At 39.7% G+C, this 20,908-nt stretch overlaps 1 protein-coding gene across 1 annotated transcript in view; it reads right to left on the bottom strand.

Annotated features, from left to right (window-relative positions):
• The window catches only part of MAST4 (microtubule associated serine/threonine kinase family member 4), a 532,524-nt gene that overhangs the window by 341,065 nt on the left and 170,551 nt on the right, over positions 1-20,908 (bottom strand). Inside the window, 2 exon segments of the mRNA XM_036019855.1 lie at positions 14,301-14,345; positions 14,347-14,426. Of these exon segments, the coding sequence (XP_035875748.1) occupies positions 14,301-14,345; positions 14,347-14,426 (125 nt within the window).

Here is a 20,908-nt window from a genome sequence, read left to right as displayed (position 1 = left end):
TGCGCATCCTACCAGGGCCAGACCATGAGCTCCATCAGTTGAGAAAAGCATATTGCAAGTGCTAGACAATTAAGGCCATGGCATCCAAAGTGTTTTGCTGATTTATATGGGTCACAATTGGAAAAAGAACACTCCCACCCACACATTCAAATTAGAAGAACAGCATATCTAAAAGAAAATATATATTTTTTTTTTCAAAACTCTAAAAAACTACAGAGACCAAAACTCTGTCTTCAGGTAGATATAGCCCCAAAATCATCATGCAGAGGCAAACCAAACACTCCACACATACAAGAAGTGGTGAGGATTTAAAATCAACCACAAAAAAATGCCATATTTTAAAGAACGATAACAGAAGGTAAATTAGGAATGCCACAGTCCATAAAATTTGTTTCCAAAGAGGCATCATTCTCTGGTTGGGCTCTCAAATACTTAGTTTAGTTATGTGAAATGTCTATTAAAGTGTTTTATGTTCTCAGCTCACTTAAAAACTTGATTTTTTCTAGTAGTTTGTTTATGCCTAGCTTCCATGAATACAGAGAGAAGCATGCTTTAAATAAAAATGAAATACAAGAAAAATGGCATTTTAAAGAATGGAAATCAAATTAAAATCTAAATTGCAAATCTTCTAACATGTATAAGGAAGCTAAATTAGAACTCTAAGAAATGCTGAAAGGGAATATATTTTTAAGGGTCATAAACCAAATGATAATATTAATTGCAATAAGAAGGCATATTTAAATGAAAAGCCTAAAACTAAGGATTTCATAAGCAATGCTCCTAATTTATATGCTTAACATGTTAACATTTATTTCTGTCTTTTACATAGCTAACCAATTAGAGCATATTTCTAAAGAACCAATTTTATTTGCTGGTAATAATTTGTTATCTTAGCTATAATTCTGCAGCTTTTCAAGCAACAAATGAATGAATGTCTTACATCTAAAGAAAACACAAAAAGTGATGGTATGATGTTTGAATACATGCAATTACTGGTATGTTACCTTCTAATTAACATAATTAGCTTTGAAACAGTTCTCGTAATAACTGTCAACATTTGTGTCAATTTAGTGGCAGTTAATGACATGTGTGGCAAAGATATGCTATTCCTTTCACCTACAAGTAAAATAAAATAAACCTTTCCACAAAAGAAAAGGCAGCCTTGCTGAGTATTCAAAACTCTTTTTAACAATAAAGCCCTTGTTCTGGCAGGTTTAGAAGGCATTGGAATATGGGTACCAGAGCAGTACACAATATCATCAAATGGGACCTAGAAAAAAAATTAGATGATCAGTTTCCGTTTTCTATGTCTCCTTTTTTTGTTGGCTTTAGTACATTCATAAGTTGACATTCACGCTGACACCCAGCTGATACATACCAGTTCTGATGGCAAAAACACCTCCTTACAGGTTGGCACTCCGAGTGTACTCCAGGTGCCCCATTACCTAACCCCACACCTGGCCATAATGTGGCAACTAAATGGCTAACGCCTGGCCAACTGAGCTGCCTTCAGGCCCCTACTTAAACCCTACAGGAAGTGCCCTCTGTCTGTTGAACTATTTTTAAATACCTCCTCTAAGTACATGCAAATTATTTTAAAATATAGTCACATATTGGGGATGCATACTCCAAAATGTTTTACTGATGGAGGGAGCCAGCAAAATATTAGAGGCCCAACAGGCATCCTCTAACTTTGTCACACCCGGATGAACAACAGCAAAATTTGGCAATAGCAAAAAAAAAAAAAAGATGGCAATATTATAATATTTCAGTAAACAGAGGTTAGTATTCTAAAGGCCCAAATATGTAGGCACTGTGATGTGTGGTATACAAATGTTAATTCAAAAGAAAACAGGTCATGTATTTGTTACAAAAAGAAGACTCCTAAAGATCAATATTCTTAACGTCTTTGGTGTAAACCCAATGAGAGGAATGAAAAGAAAGCAGATGGGGTATCTTTTTTCTGGTGTCTTTCTGATTTTTACTGTTTGATGACATCAACCCTAAAAGTTTGTTACATGTTGATCACACCACATTGTCCTTTCTCCATGACTTTTCATTTCAAACAAGCTTCATGCCCCACAAATTACCCTGCAGGAAACAGAGTGGGCCTATAGTTATATGAAAAAATAATCATAGAGAAGCTCATATGTATAAGGACAGCCTCATCTATTCTTTCATCTATACACTTCAGACATTCCACTCAATAAAACGGAAGTTCCCTGGTTTAATAAATGCAGCGGCTTAGTCTTCTTGAACAAGACAACAGCCAATGTTACCGAGCTCTTCCTATGGGTCCCAAGTGCCTTACAGGGACTATCTCACTTGATTCTAGCAATAAAACCAGGTCAGACAGGTACCATCAATAGTCCTATTTTTTAGAGGTGGTGTTTTTCTGAAGGTCAAGGTCACACATGTAGTAAATGGTAAAGTCCAGATTCCAACCTGGCAGCCTGAATGTGGAGCCCACACTCTTAAACCTTACTCTGAACTGCCCACAATAATTAACTTCTAAATCAACTGTTTGAAAAAAAATATGAACACAATGTAGATAAAGACCCTAGCAGCACACTCCCTCCCTAGGCAAGGGGAGAGGGGGTGACTGGAGGTCTGTTCCATCCATAAAATTCTACAGTTCCAGGATTGATCTTTAGAAGCAAGGTTCTCAAAGGTCAATTAAAATGTACAGGGGTGTTATGGGTACAAACCTAATATAAGCCTGTGATATTTCATGCAGTGCAATATTCCAGGCTCACATCTTTGTCAGGTCCAGATCATTTCCTGGGCCCTCTAGGCAATCAGGCCATTGGGGGTGAGGAGGGAAGGGGAGAAAGAGACTGTTACAGCCCTATATGATAAATGCTTCGGTTCGATATACACAATTCAAATGAAGGTCATAGAACCCAGGCTGGGGTGAGGGTGGGCAGAGATGTCATGGAAGGCTTCCTGGAAGAAGTGCATGTGCTAATGTGCAGACAGGCATTGGCCAGACAAACAGAAGGAGTTGCATACAAAAGTATTTTCTTCCAGAACAAGGAAGAGCATGAGACAAGGAATCTAATCCCTTAGGGGAATGGCACATGGTTCACTATAACCCGAATTATTTTGCCAAACTTTAGAAGCACCTAAGATGAGAAACCCTTGATCCTCCACCAATTGAATCTGTCGAGAGGATGAATGTATTCCAGCAAATGGGGAAACACAGAAGCTTCTTAAAGTTTAATTAATACCTTTTTGATCAGAGCTATGTAAAAACAGGGACAAAATTATATAAGGGATCATATTATTTATCAGGCTAAAACTTATCACTGCTTGTATCTAGGAACCAAAAAGAAAAAAAGGGCTTGTACAAGAAACAATAAAAAAATAAACACACTTAAAAGCACCTATATAAGCAAAGCAAGGGGCATCTGTAATGAGAGAAAAACAAGTTGGTTTCATGCAATGAAGAGACATTTCAAAAGAGTTTTAGAAGTTTCATTCTTGCAAAAAGAACAATAAATATATATCCCTGTTGCGAGGGGGGGTGTACACCACACACACACACACACACACACATACAATCTGTCCAGAAAATGTCCAACCATGGCTAATATAACAAGAGCAATTTATGCAACATCAATGTAACCTGGCAGCTAAGGAGAGTGGACTGGAATGCACACGAGTGAACAATGACGACTTCACTGTACTCATCAGTGGGGGGTGGTAGGTGCCGTTGAGTGACATGTGTACTGTGTGGCCGTCACATTCAATATGACTGAGCGAGTACAGCAATGAATCTGAATCAAATTTTTCATTCCGCTTGAATATTCCTCTGCGGAAACTATTCAGATGATCCAGAAGGCCACAGCTGTGGGCAACTGGTGACTGGCAGCTTCATCATGACAACGCATCTGCTCACACATCATGTCTTGTGCAGAGTCTTTTTATGAAACATAAAATCACCCGGGTGACTCAGCCCCCCTACCTCCCAGATTTGGCACCCTATGACTTCTGGCTTTTCCAAAAACTAAAATCACCTTTGAAATGGAAAAGATTCAGGCCATTGATGAGATTCATAAAAATATGATAGAGCGGGTGACGGAGACTGGAAGAACTGTGTAAGGTCCAAAGGTACCTACTTTGAAGGGGACTGAGGCATCATTGCTCTATGTACAATGTTTCTTGTATCTTGTATCTTCTTCAGTAAATGTTCTATTTTCACAGTACACAGCTGGATACTTTCTGGGGCAGACCTCAATACGCAGACCTGTTATCACTTAGTGAAAGCAGAAATCTACATAAAGCAATATGGTATCTTAGATTCTAGATTGTAAGGATATACACTATCCAGAGAACAATTCAAGTTTCCATAGAGAATCATCTTGGGTAGAAAGGCACAGAAAACAAAGAAAATACTGGTAGGTAAATGAAGGAAGGAATAGAAGTCAGGGCTCTTTGACAGCAAATTGGCAGAAGTGCTACAGGGCTTGGGATGATGGGTAGTCCTACTGTGAGTTCAGACTTAAGCACAGGCTTTATGCTTTGCATGTTATTTGTAACATATTCTGCTAACCTACACCCACTGTTTAACTTTTATTCTTTAAATGGAGGCTGATGGTGCCCTGCCGACCAATATAAGAATTTAGCATATCACAATTAGGTATACAACTAGGTCTAGCTAGTTAGACCTGCCATATTGCTCCTTTCTTCCCTTAAAAACAAACTTTTCACAATTACAATAGCCAAGTGTTTGGAAGCACCCAAAGTGCCCATCAGTAATGATTGGATGAAAAAACTGTGGTACATTTATACAATGAAATACTATGCAGGAGAAAAGAAAGGAAGGAAGGAAGGAAGGAAGGAAGGAAGAAGGAAGGAGGAAGGAAGGAAGGAAGGAAGGAAGGAAGGAAGAAAGAAGAAAGAAAGAAGAAAGAAAGAAAGAAAGAAAGCAAGATAGATCTCCTATCCTTCCCAACAGCATGGATGGAACTTGGAGAGCATTATGCTAAGTGAAACAAGCAAGCATTGAAAGAGAAATACATATGATCTCACTGTAAGTGGAACCTAATCACAAAACAAACAAGCAAGCAAAACACACCCAGAGACACTGAAATAAGAACAATCTGACCGTGATCGAGAAGAGGAGGGAGAGGGATAATAGGGGATAATGTCGGGGGGGGGGGGCATCAAGGACATGTACAAAGGACACATGGACAAGCCAAAGGGGGTGGGTTCGAGGGTGGGAGGAAGGGATGGGTGGGTGGGGGGGTACGGTGGGGTGAAAATGCAGACAATTTACTTGGACAACAACAACAACAACAACAACAACAACAACAAAACTCTTCACCAATGTCAAAATACCCCCGACAATACCCCCCACAATTTTCTTTGCAAAGTGATAGTGTCAGATTGGAAAGAAAGACCTCATAATCCAGTGAGTCTTCATTAACATCTTGTCATTGAATCTAAAATATAACAAAAAATAATGACTTTATTTCCTTTTTGACTAAAATACCTGAAAAGACCAGGCTTTCCACTTAGAAATTTTCCTAAGTAAAAGAAATAAATTGATTGGTGCCTACAGGCTGCCTGTCCACCTCTTACTGGAACACTCTCTTCTTACTAAGAGATAGTGGTGCTGGTGGTACTCTTGAACAGTTCGGATTATGTCAGAAACCATTCTCTTGCTGATATCCATGGGCCTCTCAGTTTTCCTGCGGTCCTTTGCCTCCCTAACTGTTCTAGAAACATCATGGTAGAGGAAATACCGCTGGCCACACCACACTGTTCACCCTCATCTATCGCCCCACACCATTCCACTATGTACATAGGCCCACCACGTCTTAAAGCTTGCCTAACCCAAACCTTCCAGAACCCACCAGCCCATGTCATTCTTCCACATCTGCAAATTAATCACAGCTGCACACGTTCCAGCATGCTATTATCTTCTACTCTGCTCTCTGATTTGTCAGAAATCTCATTTTGCCCTGGCTGGCGTAGCTCAGTGGATTGAGCGTGGGCTGGGAACCAAAGTGTCCCAGGTTCGATTCCCAGCCAGGGTACATGCCTAGGTTGCAGGCCATAACCCCCAGCAACCGCACATTGATGTTTCTCTCTCTCTCTCTCTCTATCTCCCTCCCTTCCCTCTCTAAAAATAAATAAAATCTTTTAAAAAAAAAAGAAATCTCATTTCACCTAGCTTAGAAGCTCCTTAAAAAGTCAGCCCACATGTCATATCTCTTCCCTGTAGGTGTGAATACTACTTGTATAGTAGGGACTCCATTCATATCATCGATGAACTAAAAATGAGCCTGATGAACAATACACTGATTCAGAATCCAACACTAGATACTTCAGGTGCCAAGAAACAAGGAGTAAGTATAACTATCACTGCTACTCATTCCACTAACCACCAAAGTATATCTAGAAAAACAAGGTATTGAGTTATGCTGGCTTTTCCAGAGCCATAATAATCAGGAAGCCTAAGAAATCTATGAATGAAATCATATTTTTTCATTTTTCCTAAGAGTGGAAATGTTACATCCTAATACCTTCCTCCTGCAAACCACTGTCTAATTACTATGGATTCCTTGGCTTTTCCTGAGCTGCAGAATCCTTCTGATGATAAGAGAGCAAATAGGCAAGTTGCTGCTATTTTACCACAGAGGCAAAAGGGCACCAGAGAGAACAAGCTGTGTCACACCAGGAGACCAGCAGAGTGGTACCTGATCATCAGTACACCAAGAGACTTCCATGATGCTGCCGAAACTGCTTCATCACCTTTGTCCTGAGCATCTCCCCCCCACACAACCCAACCAAATCCTTGACATCACAACCATTGAGCTAGTCTGGGCTCCAGGAGGCAGAACAATAGGAGCCTCAGAAAACCATTGAAACTTGGAATCGAGGCCTTCTCAGCATTTGTTGATAACAACCATCATCTAAGTACTAAGTGCATACCAGGCACTGCTCTTTGTGCTAAAGATGTAGTGAGGAATAAGCCGCTGAGGTGCCAGCACTTGCCACTCAATAGATCTTCTCTGATGCTTGGTGAACAGGTTGGCCAGTTTCAAAATAGCTCCACCAGTTGGGTAAGTGGGTAGTAAATGAAACCCAAGCTTTACCATGCATACACACACAAATTTATTGCAGTTATAAATGTGTTTTGTTTCCCTCTATGATTGTAAGCAATTAAAAGAGGGCATGCATGTCTTCTCTTTATGTCCCACAGAACATTAATGGGCAGCATCATCTCACTCTCAAATGCGTTTGGTAACAAGAAGGGCACACCTGACCAGTCTGTGTAGGCGCCCCCCACACAGACAAGCCACCCCAGCAGGCACTCCATCCTTCCCGGGAAGGACAACACATAGGGAAGGTAAAGAATATTTTTAATCTTTGCAAAATATAAGGAAGAGAAAACTGGGATGGGAACTTTTAAATGACTACTTCTGGGTAGAATTTAATTTAAAAAAATATCTCCACCCAAATAAGTAGTTCTTTGTTTATTCACTGACTGAATCACAACACATTTCATGGGTTTTCTGCTAATTATTCTCATGGCAGCCAAGCATGTTTAGCGTAAGGATGCACAATTTGAGCGTCTCTTCATAGAGGCAGGCAGTAGTTATAGTGAGCATTTTATGGTTTGTTTCTAAGCTGATCTTCAGTTTACAGACTCATGTTAAACCAGCTGTTCTGTGGATGGGCCCGGTGAGCCTATAATGAGATTTATCTTCATGGATTAGGCCTGACCTCTAATAATGTGCTCAGGGCTCCCCATCACTATTTCAGCACTGAGTTATGAAAATTCATCCCTTCACTACAAACAGAACCTAGCTCAGAGGGTAATAGCTAGGAGATGTATTACTCCTGGAATACGAGCACCCCTGAGACTATGATTATAATGTCCACAGCTGAAGGCACTATTTCACAATTGAGATTACTACTTTCCAGATGAAAAAAAAATTTGAGCTGTGGAATAATGCCTTCAGCTACAGACATTGTAATCACACTCAGCAGTTCTCATATCCCAAGAGCGGCGAAGGGTCCCAGAGTTGGTGCGCAAGCTGATTTGGGGAACGGGAGGAAGAAGCCGTAGGAGGAAGCGTGGACAAGCCCAGCTTCACATTGGCTTTATCTGCGAGCTCTGGTGTACGAGTGTGCCGTGTCCAATTGCCACATCAACTTCTCTGAAAATGAACAATAAATGTAAAAAAGGTTATTTTTCACCTAACAAACTAGCAAAGTTATGTGTCCTTTGTAGAAGACACTACTGACTGCTGGCCAGAGAGTAGGGAGACCTCTTTCTTATCTATGGAAATACAAACTGGTGGAGCACGCCAAGAAAACAACTGAGCCAAAGTATGAAGAACCCCCATCATGCTCATATCCTTTACCACAGTAATCCCACCCCACAAATATAGCCTGGAAAAATAATTAGAGGTGATAAGGACTTGTTAAAAGCCTGCTCATCACCATTATTGGCAAGAGGAAAAACTTAGAAATTACCTAAAGGGTGAAATAATTTTATAGACTGTGAGAAATCCATATGTTAGAATATTATGCAGCCTTTCAATTGAGTCATAATTGCTAAGGAGAAATGCTAATTCATAGTTGTATTCTGCAATTTTTGTTAAGCAATTTATCCAAGGGCATTCGAATTGTTCTACATCAATATTTAACAGGTACTCTCGGAGTTAACTAATTGGACTTCGGCTCAGGTTTTTGTTTTTGAGCTATAAGGCTAATGAAGTATTGATATAATATTAAATGACTGCAAATAAAGTCTGCAGCCTAAATAAATGCTGACATTATGTCAGTGCATTCTGAATGAATTAAAAAGGAAAAATGCACTTTTGCATACATTTAGTGAATTTTTCCTGGCTCTTCCTAGTGCATTTTTTGCAAATAAAAAAGATGAATATTCATCAAGGCTCTCTGAATATATTACAGTTTAAATAGTTTGGTTTAAATATTTATAATACATCATGAAACATACATTTTCCATTAAAAGAAATGGATATGATGTCAAAAGAGGGCCACTGAAGAAACATAAAATTATACCACTTAACCTAATATTAAAAGTTGAAAAACAATATTTGAAAGCACTCCCCCCAGTAAAGGTCAATCTGAGAGAAAAGTGCTCACCTTCCTCCCTTCTGATAACACCATCTCAGCTAAGCCTGGCTGAGTACTCCCAAGAAACATTTTTTTCCCAAAAACACCAGAAACAGAGGCCAGCATTTGAGTGGCAGACACTGTAAAAGGCAGCATGCAAAAGTTCACTCACTTAATCCTCACAGCAAGTTTATGAAGTTACCACAAGTAGTAGAAACTGGAGTTGATCTCTTAACCACACTGCTTTTCTCCCTCATTCTCACCTTCAACAGAACAACTACTGTTAAATTCCTGAATGTGGTCTGCATAGTGAACTGCTCTCTGGCTTGAAGGATAGCTTCTTCATTAGGCTAAAAATATAGACCTAAAAAGTTAACCACAGATTAAAACAACAACAAAAATAAACAGAACTCCATTCTAGGGCACAAGAAAATGTACAGAAAGGAAATATATCTGCTTATGCATGCAACAAGTCTTCACTGAGCACCTACTATGTGCCTGGCACTATTCTAGGCCCTGAAGAAATAGCTGGGAAAACGAAAAACTATATCCACCTTCAAGAATTTTTCATTAATATTAGAGTAAGAGACATAAAATAAGCACCTTATGTAGTACATTGGAAGGAAATAGAGCTATGGTGAAAAGTGAGTGTGTGACACAGGGGACTGGGCGTGCAGCGTGGGGGACAGTTTCCAACAGGGCAGTCAAGGACAACCCCAGTAAGAAAGAACGTGAGAGGGACGTTCACACAAACAAAATGTACGTCTCATGATTTGAATCACATGGGAAACTGCAGAAAAATACTGAAAACTAATTTTCATTGTTTCTGCCATTATTGTTACTCGAAAGTATAAAATAAGTAACATTTCTTACAATGGCCACACATGCCATTTCTAAACCTTAACCATCAAGGCCTGCAACCCTACTTTGCTACGGAACAGTAAGTCACTACTGGTCCTCTTCGCCTCCTGAAATCTCCATCTGTCTTGCCAGAAAGCAGCATCTGTATAAATCCCCCTGCTTTTGACGACTATGACTTCTTTGATAAACTGCCCATGTGTGTGGGGAGGGGCAGAAAGATGGAGAAAGCAAAGGGGGAAATGAGTTTTCCCCTCTTCAGATTAATGTATATGAAGTATACATCTGACACTTCATCAGCACTCCCGGCTGGTGTCCCAGCAGGCGGACACTGGCTGAGCATGTATTCTGCCAGCTTCCAGGCTACTTAGGATGAATTGGCAACATGCCATTTATCTGAAATGCCCAATGTGTCTGGGAGAGGGAGCACGACTACATTTAGTATTGCCAAGGAAAACCAGATTACTTTGGGCTAGTAATTAATCTCCTTCTTGAGAAGGTAGTTAGCATTACCTTCAAGCTTGCCTATGGCATTTAAATGACCTATAGGTCACGCATTTACTAAAATTCAAACCACAGGGCATTCATTTATATCTTACTAACATATGAATACCTCTCAGACTGGGGTCTATACCTTTCCAAAATGTATGTTGTTGTGCTGTACATAAAATTCTGTTATTTAAGTTGTAATGCTGTTATTTGGACATAAACCATTTTTACTCCTATTTTTCCAATTTTTCTACACTTGAACACACATTTCACTTCAACTTACTTCTTCAGTGAATCAACAAAATATTTAAAGCAATGTGATTACATGACTGCTAAGAGCAGATTAATAAAATCTCCTTGAATGTGGATACTGTAATCTCTTCATAATTTTGTCACCATATTTTTTGAGCAGATGATGTGGAACTGAGGGAGATTTGGCCCATTATGTGAACTTTAAGGTGAATCATTTTAAGATGCACAGTGAACAGCAAAACCAAAGAGGTTTTAGATGGATGATCTCATTAGACCACCCATTACAGCATATAGAATCACACCATCACTCTTGCCTTGCAATGCAAGAAATTTGTCACTTCTAGGAATGATTATTCGTTCCATCAACATTACTTATTGAATGCCTCTTACCTGCAAGGTGTAGTGCTAGCAGCAGTGAGAAGTAGAAAGCCAAATCAGGCAGGAATTCTGCCCTGAAGGAGCTTTCAGTCTAGCAGGGAAATATTAGACATAAACACAAGAACTAAAACAAGGGTGAGCTGTGATGCCTGCTAAGGAGAGCCAGGAGGAGAAGGGTTGACTCACAGCTCTAAGATGGGGACAATGAGTGAGCACAGAAGCTAGAGAGAGGATCAGAGTGAAGCATGTCCTATTGCACAATGCACAACCCAGAAACATCAGCTTGCTTGAAGACAAAGAAAAGGAAAAAGGGGGAGGAGAAGAGAAAAAGTAAGTTCTAATAGGTGTGTATTTCCACTTCTACAGTATCGTTATTAAATCTTTTAATTGTACACAGTAGAGATACTTGAGATGTAATCCAATAAAAAAATATGAAACATTAACCCTTCTGCAAAGGGTACCAAAAGCAGAAGTCATTAACATGTACTGAGTGCCACACTGAAATACGTGATATGGCATAATACCTTGACCAATACGGGCAGAACAATGAGGAGATCTAGAAGTTCTCTGCCTGGCAGCCCCCTGAGCTGCGGGTGGCTCATAATACAACAGAGGTCGGAAGGCAGGAGACTTGGTCAAACAGCTCGCAAACAGTTTTACTTGGACTACAATTAGGAAGTAATGAAATTCTGAGTGAAATATATAATGAGCACTATATTTTAAACTTCTACTCTCTAGTAGTAAGTGCTTAATCGCACTATGGCTTCTGTACCCAAACTTCTCCATAATATGACAAGAATGGAAGTATTAATGCTGCTAACATTTGAGACATTATGGGCCTGGTACTATTTTAAGTTTGCTTTCTATAGTATTTTAGCATTTTCCCTAGTTTTGTTCTTAAACAAACACCATAAAAACTTGCAGGGTGGATAAGCTAATAATTTAAGTGACTATTGGATAAGAATGTCATTGGAAAAATTGGAGGAGTACCCTTTTTGTATTTTCTATTATTAGCCCTCCTTATGTTTCTACCCTATTCCAAAATACCTTAGGTAATCGAGTAGATCAATTTCTGTGTTTGAGTATGTGACTACCATTATTACAATAGATAATAAGATATTTATACATATTACTTCATGACACCGTTGCTTTAATCAGAATGTTTTCTTGGCAATAAACATAAAAGATTACCATTAAAGTGTTAAGAAAATATTGCAATGGCTCAAAAACACTTTTAAAAAAAATCACTGGGAGGAATTTTCCTTTCCTTAAAAAGTAAATACTTACTATAAAATAAGCTTTTCATAAAATTTGCCCAAGAAGAGACAGTAACTTTGAACTTGGGGATGAGATGGAGGAAGATGCTAACCATCATCACTTTAACTGCACCCTTAAAATAAGTCCCCAAAATTTTCATGAGAGGAAAACAATTAATTTTGGCTTAAAGATTATAGTCAATTTTCAGGAGTCATAAAATATCCTGAAAGAAACATTTTTAGTGATAATTATTCAATACCAATCAGAATCTTTACTATTTGAAAAGTAGAATTATGGAATACCAAAGTTGAATTCCAGAGAGTATTGATACTTCTTTTCATCTTGCCATTGTAGATGAGGTGGTAAAATCTAAGAAAGTAAGTGACCTGCCCAAGTTTACACAGGTACCTAATGGCAAAATCAGGGCTAGACCTAAAATTAAAAAGCTAGACCTAAATTACATCTCTCTGCATTACTGGACGATTCCCAAATCTATTACCAATGCATAAAATTATAAGGCATCTAATGTACTGATTTACATATTATTTGCATCATCATCAGTAAAGAATGTTTAAAAATCTATTCGCATACCATACAACCACTACCACCACTGCAAAAATAACTTGTCAAAACTTTTAGGCCAAAGGTTAAAGCAAAGAAGTAATGAGCCCCTAGAAACAAAATTCTATTAATGACCATGGTTAAAAATAAAGGTGTAAATTGTGGGGGCGGGGGGAACGTAGGGGTCTGTACTGCTAACAAAAACAAAAAGATTTATACTGTGTACCATGTGAAGAAAGTGCTGGAGTTGGAACAATGACAATTTTCAATTATCATAGAAAAGAAGGGTTCCAGTCAAGAATCACTACTGTGATGTAAATTCTGGAGGGAATTTTGATGAGGAGAAGCATGTTTGCATGGCCTGAAGTATCTCCCCACAGAAAGCCTATCGAATGCAGAGAAAAAGGTCTAACTACAGTGGAGAAATCGGGAACATCTTGACTGGGTGAAAGAATTAACTTCACAATAAGGGGCAGATGGACATCATGTGTTTGCAGATGGCATGCCCTGAGAGGACACGGCATCACCAATGTCATATTCTGGCCCGGAATGCAAAAATGTAAATCTCAGCATGAGGAAATATCAGACTTAGACACATAATATGAGAAATATTCCATTAAAAAACATGGGTGGGGGTAGGTAGCCTTCAAAAATGTCGATGTCAAAAAGGCAAAAGAGAAGGGGTTACAGAAAAAATTCCAGATTAAAGGGGGCTACATAGATATGACAATTATATGTAATATATGGCTCTAGACTGGATCCTGTACATAGGAGGGACATTACTGAGCCAATTGATAAAACTGAAACACAGATGGCAGAGTAGATAAAAGGCTCATATCAGCCATAAATTTACTGAAGTTAATAACTGTGATATATACAAGTTACTCCCAAACAGTTCAAAAAGTATGGTGTATGTAAATATTGTGTGTATATGCATGTGTATATGCAGAGGGAGAGAAAGTTGGGTAAAGAGGTTAGTAGTTCAATCTAGCTAGGTGAAGGATCAACTGGTATTTTATTTATTTTCTCATTCGTGGAACTTTTCTGTTAGTTTGGAATTATTTTCCAAATAAAAGTTTTTGTTTGTTTTTTTTTTTAAGCTGAGAAGCATTTTCATTTATTTTACAGGAAGAGTGTGGACAAGAGTCAAGTTGACAGAAACAGTCCAAATTAGGTTGAGGGTTTGGGGAGAGGAATGTGCTTGGAAAATCAGCACACTGAAAGCATGGAATTTCACATTGCCAAATCTGTGAAATGTAAGTTCAAATGTTACATTTACATGTTAATGTTAAATGTAAGTTCAAATCCAGTATAAACCAAAATAAACTCAAAATAGTCCCTGGGGAGGTGGCCGAGAGGGACCAAACCCAGCCCCACACAAGACAGAGCCCAAAGGCACTCACCAGGCTGGCGGTGAGCAGGGGCGCGGACTGGCCCAAGGCCTGGCCTGCGCATGCGCACGAGGTTGGAGGTCTCCGTAGAAGCTGACCAGGCCTGGCCCGCCACAGGGTTTGGAAGGAGGTACCTCCCTGTTGGGGCAAAAGAGAAGACAATGTAAGCAGCAAGCAGAACAGTAGCACTTCCACGGAAGTGGCAGACCCCTTCTTGGCCATCCTTCTATATTACTTTCTGCCGTAATTACATTTACCAACAGCAACCAGAGGAAAATTGTTTTAATTAAGTCAAGAGATCCAGTGGCAAGTTCTGACCCTGAATTCTCTCAAAACCCCAAGAAAACCCATTCATTTCACCCCATCTGAACCTGTAGCTTTCAGCCAGGGCAGAATGAAGTGTCCTGTTAATCCTGCCAATTCCATGGGAGCATGCTGAGGGTGTATATAAATCCACAAATCATTCTCAGCACCTTAGAAATAAACCTGTGCATGTACACACATAGTTTTAAAATGTCTACTATGGGAAGTGATCCAGGATTCATCTGGGAAAGAGTCTACAAAGTGGAGATCGTACCCAACAAAAGGAAGGGTTACAATTCTTTCAAGGTGAAATGGGGCTGGTGCCTCTTTCTCCCAGCTTCTCTCTCTGAAGCACTGGTTGGTCATCCATGTCCACACAACACATAATTGTATCTATTTACATAAATCAGGGCATGGACGTCAGCTTAAGCTTCACTGAGCAAAGTTACATCAACCTTGAACTCTAATATATGTGTATGCCTTTGAAAGTCAAACAACTGAACCAACTCACACTATGTTACTTCCTTAGTACATGGACTAGACTAGTTATCAATGCCCAAGAAATAAGGCTTTTTGACTTCAAGAAGTCAGGATGGACATGAATATTCACACAGTAATGAGGCTCAGTAAAGCAGAGGCCATGTTTGATTTTTATCTGCTCTGCCGCAATACTAACACTGGCCCCCGCAGGTGCTCATTAAATATTTGTTGACTGATGAAAGAATAAGCGGGCACTTCTTTCCCAGAAAACACATAGGGACAATGAAAAGATGGCAGATAACCCACAGAGTCTCATTGAAGGGCTGTGTGTATGGGCACTCTCCAGCTTCATACCTCCCAGAATCAGGAGGTATTGCAGCCCCGTGTGTGGACATTTGTTCCTTGAATTTTCCCCAACAGAGCTCTTCCTTGTAAAAGAGCTCCCCTCTACCTGTGGCATACACTTCGCAGGCACATCCCACTAGTTAGTAACTGACTGCAGTATAATACTCACTAGTTCACTATTAGTGTCCACGCTACCAGCACTATCAAAGTACAGGAGTTAGGGACAGCTCCCATCGACTGTCCATGTTAAGAGGTCTAATGCTTTAATGTATGGGCTTTCAGGAATATAGATTTTAATTGCAAAGGGGGAAAATGGCTTTATTATGCCAAATTGCTCTTTCACTCTCTTATATAGTAAAAGCACAGATCTAGAGAAAACTAGATCTGCTTTTGAGACCTTGCCTATAGCTGAATGGCACTAGGAGAGGAAGTTAGTCAGCCTCTCTTGGCCTTAATTTTTCATCTCTAAATGGGGAATGGGGATAGGATCAACTATGTAAAGTATTAAGAGTATTAGAGGATTTTTTAAGTAAACACTCAGTAAATGCTAGCTATTTAGTCCTAACAGTAGTAAAGTTGAAAACTATCTTTTTTTTTTGCTTGGTTTCTTGTCACTCACAACGTAGAAAACACAATATATATAAAGAAAAAATATCACTGAGAATTACACCAGGGAAAACCACCATCAACATTTCGGTGACTTGCTTCCAGATTTTCTAACTGCAACCTGTATTTTCTAGCAAAATTGATTTTTGTCATGTGCTCCCCTCGGTACCCCATAATAGGTTATGACCTTTTTCAAACAAACAAAAATAAAGCAAATTAATTGAAGCATAAACCCTATCATTAAAATTCAAATATAATTACATTTTGTGGTTCCGGCGGTAACCATCTCAAAACTATTCAGATATATTTTGTGCAAGATATGTTACATTTAAGTCTAAATTTTTTTTCCTTGCATATTTTGAAATATGAACTAAAAGCTGGGCTACAAAAGAGGGTCTTTGGGAAATCTGCCCTTTTTAGGCCTAAAGCAAGACATTAATAAAGAAGAACAGAAAACTGTAGAGTGCATTTGGGCATACTATCATGATTACATGAATAAATGGCTTCTTTAACACAGAAATAACTCTCACTGCTTGAAGGACATAATTTGTTAAAAATATACCAACCTCCAGGAATCAGAATCCATACTTTTTTTTCCTGGCCCTCCCTGTGTCCTTTCCTATATATTTTAACAATTTTATTTATTTATTTCTTGAGAGAGGGGCAGGGAGGGAAAAGAGAGGAGAGAAACATCAATGTGTGGTTGCCTCTCACATGGCCCCCACTGGGGACCTGGCCTGCAACCCAGGCATGTGCCAGGACTGGGAATTGAACTAGCAACCCCCCAGTTCACAGTCCACACCCCAATCCACTGAGCTACACTAGCCAGGGCCTTTTCCTGTATTTTATGCTTTATATTTCTTTGTTTCATGTTTCAGAGAGCAGCCTGACAGGAAGTGCGGAAGCTGCCTGATGTCACGTTTACATGACGGAGGGAGTGCGCTCTGGCCTCACCACTGCTCTGGCTCAGATGCTTTATTTTAAATAAAACAAGGGTAATATAAAACATGAAGAATTTAATGTAATCATGGAAAATTTAAAGGGTGAATATTTAAGTCACTAAAAAATTCTATAGTTCAGTCTTTTTTTCTCTTAGTAAAAATAGTCTTTAGACTGTCTCCCCATAATCCCCAAGAGGAAGAAACAGTGTTCATTTCTGTGTTCTCAGTACCTGGCATAGTCCCCAGCACAGGGTCTGGCACTTAGTAAGTGCTCAACAATGTTTTCTGACTGAATGCAGTTAAACGGCACTATTTGATCAATTCTTGATGAAGTCTAAAAGGAAAAATAAAACTAAGCTGATTATTATCTCCAATTTCATCTGCAGTAAAGTATAAGAGTTAAATACACTAAGACCTTCCTATAGTCCACGCACTGCAACACAGTAGGCAGCCCTATGGGGTCCCTAGGTAATATTATCCTCATTTTAAAGCCCGAGAGGTTACATAACTAAATGAGGGCACACAGCTAATAAGTGGGCAAAACCAGATTCTTACCTTGAAGCCCATTCATCGCATATGCTTAGGTGAAAAACAAGTCATAAGATAGGATGATTTTATACTTATATGAATATAACATATATATGCATACATATACATGCATATGTGTATATATGTGTGTTATATATGAATGAATGAATGAAGTGGTAGCAGATGGGATTAAATGAGATAATACACTTCAGGCACTCAAGCCCAGGACGTGGAAGGCAGTCAACATGCTGTCACCACTCACACTGTCATAAGAACGTCACAACTCCACTGATACAGCCCCACCATTGCAGCAACAAAATAAAACATGGTAATGGATTCCTTGGACAGATCACAAAAGAAATAGCAGACACTGCTGAATAATATTACAACAAAGAATAATATTTCTTACCAGATTATTGTTATCTCTGGCAAGGAAATGGGGACTGGGTCCAGGGAGAAGTATGCTATAATATTGCATTGTTTTAAAATTACCTGCAGGGAGTAACGGAAGTTTAAAATTAAGTTTTCAGTTGTGGTTTTAATAAATGTAATATTAAGTTTTTTCTAATGTGTCTTGAAAAATGTGGCAAATATGAAGCCTTGTAGAGCCGACTGGTAGGTATACGTAGTGTATCCAATTATTCTCTCTTCATTTCTGTAGACATCACATGACATTGCTTTTAATGATTTCTATCAAAAAAAAGTGCTTCGAAATCTAACATGGCAAACCAGCCAGGAGCACATTGCTTCCACCCCCCCACAATGGGCAGTTCCAAGGCCACATAGCGGGGGGGTAATGGTGGGGGTGTCCAAGGGGCCTGGGTGTGGTCAGGAAGCAACAAGCCAGGGGAAGAGGCTCCCTATGGCGCATGGGAACAAAGAGGAACCATGAGGACCTTCGCCCGGTCCCAGCATGCAGGCCGTGGCAGCTGTGGCCAGGAGTGGCTCCCTGTCTGCGAGGGGAAGGCAGCCAGAAGCAGGGGCAGTCCCTGATAATCCTCAGTGCAGGAACTTCAGATGCTACAGTCCTAGTTCGATGAGCCCAGGGAATGCTTCGGGTGGGAACTCAGACTCTGGGCACATCCAGAAAGAGCTCAGGAAGAGGGAGGCATGAAGAACCAGAGCCACAGACTCCACAGACTTCTCCCCACAGACTCCAAACGACATTTTGAACACTTCAGTTTTGTTAGATCTCACAGGGCAACAAGCAGAGACACCGCTAACAGGACACATGTACCATCTTCTCTGAGATCACTCAGTCTAACACCACCACACACATTTTATTTGTTGCCAAGTCTTGCGGGAGTTAATCTGGGTAACAAGCCCATATGCGTGCTTTGTCAAAGACAGACAAAGCTGGGTACTACTCAAAGTGGTAAGGATAGATTTTAATCAGTAATAACTACTACAATGGGAAAAGAGTCCAGCATGAACTAAACTCAAGTTCAATTTATGCAGAAGTAACAGGGTGTTTTATAAGGAGAAGGAAGGGGAGGCAGGGAGCAAGTGGGAGCTCAGTGAGTCAGGGAAATGAAAAGTCACAAAGGGTTTGTCAGCGGAACAGCGATCAAGCCAGCTCTGTCTGCTAGCTGGCGATCATCGAAGTTAGGATTCTGCCCTCCCACAGACTGGGAGACAGAGACCCTATCTAGTGGCCAGAAACAAACAGGAAATTTTTGGCAACCTTGAATCATCTCAAGCAGGCACTTTAAAGGAGTGAGGGTCATCCTGAGGATGTAGCCTTGAGCTGTTAGAAACTACGTGTCTGTTCAAGTCTTCAGTGGTCAAGGGGGAAGGTCTACTGGAGAAACAGGGCTCAGAGGAGCCTGGCCACAGTTTGGTCAAGGAAAGACTTTGTCAGCCCTCAATTATTTTGTGATGTAACAGATCCTAACCCAAAAGGAGACCTTCTGATGTTCAATAATTGATTAGTTTTAGAACTGAGTTTGAAATAAGATTTTGAACTCAGCCCATTCATTGCAGAGGACACAAAGGTCCTTGCTAGTAAGGGTGGAAAGTAACTGCTCTAGTTACGATCGACTCGAGAGTCAGGCCGCTGAGTGGCGACTCTGCCCCAGAACCGAGTCCATCACCTATTCGTGAGCTTCTCCCAGCCTCAGGCTCCTCAGCTGGAAAATAGGGGTTGCACTTGTGGGTGGTCGAAAATTTAAAAAAAAAGAAAAACACACTATACAAGAAATGTTCAATAAATATAAACTTTACAAAACTAATAAAAAATACAATGGGCTACCCAACACACAATAAATTTTAAGGTAAGCAAGAAATAAAATTTTGTTAAGCCACTGGAGGAAATAATTGAATGATGAAGCATTCGATATAGATGTGTATATATATAATGAAATGTTTATAATCCTATTGCATGTTAGATTTTATTTTACTTTTTTAAGTGTTTATTTATTTTTGCACTCTTTTTTTTCATTATTTGTGGGTTAGATTTTAGATGTCATTATTCTTGTATGAGGCGTGTCCCTAGGAATCATATGAATGTTATAAATTGGAGGGTCCATTAGCACAACACATGGGATGTTTCATTCCTGCCTGGACCTCTATTAGCGTTAATCGGGAAAAGAGGACAACAGATGGATTTAAGGCAGTCATTAGTAGGCACTAACACTGTGCCATAGCTGGTAGTGATTACATCAAACTTTATCTGAATTCCCTCTCTCATGACTACCAAGGGCCTCTAAAAAGTGTGTTGCTGTTGTATTCATGCATCATTTGCTGCCTACAATTTAAGAAAATTAGCATCTGTCAACTGCATCATTCAGCTGCACAGGATAGAAATTAATGGATGATACTATTCCCGATGCGTTACATGAGAGGTGAGCTTGCCTAGCAATCTGGCTGCTACGTTTTAAGACCAAATGGAGCTTGTCGTTACCACTGGGACTTTGATCAATTCTGTGCTCTTCAGAAACACATTTCTAAAATTCCAGTATGTTTATTGAAACATTTATTAAATATTTTCTACTGACATGACAAGAAATTTAGAGGCAATAATAGAGGTCCATACTAAAGCTGGAGTCAGTTGGCCAGAGTGGTAGAAGAACTCTTCAGGCTTCAGCCACAGGGTATGGGGCATCTGAAAGGGTTCTTTGGTTGCTGTGATTGTTTTGGTCACAGAACCTCTACTTAACAGAGTGAGTGAAGCCTTTAAGGTTACGCATAAAAATAAGTAGATCACTGAACCTAGAGCCAGATTGTGCCTTTGTAAAAATATTTTTTAAAGATGTTATTCATTTATTTTTAGAGAGAGGTGAAGGGAGGGAAAAAGAGAGGGACAGAAACATCAATGTCAAAGAAAAGCATTGGCAGGTTGCCTCTTGAAACCAGGGACTGAACCCGCAACCCTGGCACGCGCCCTGACAAGGAATCGAACCAGTGACCTTTCACTAT

The sequence above is a fragment of the Phyllostomus discolor genome, chromosome 3, assembly GCF_004126475.2.
Source record: "Phyllostomus discolor isolate MPI-MPIP mPhyDis1 chromosome 3, mPhyDis1.pri.v3, whole genome shotgun sequence".
NCBI classification, from domain to species: Eukaryota; Metazoa; Chordata; class Mammalia; order Chiroptera; family Phyllostomidae; genus Phyllostomus; species Phyllostomus discolor.
Note: the sequence above shows the minus strand (reverse complement) of the source record. Positions and strands in the feature narration are given on the sequence as shown.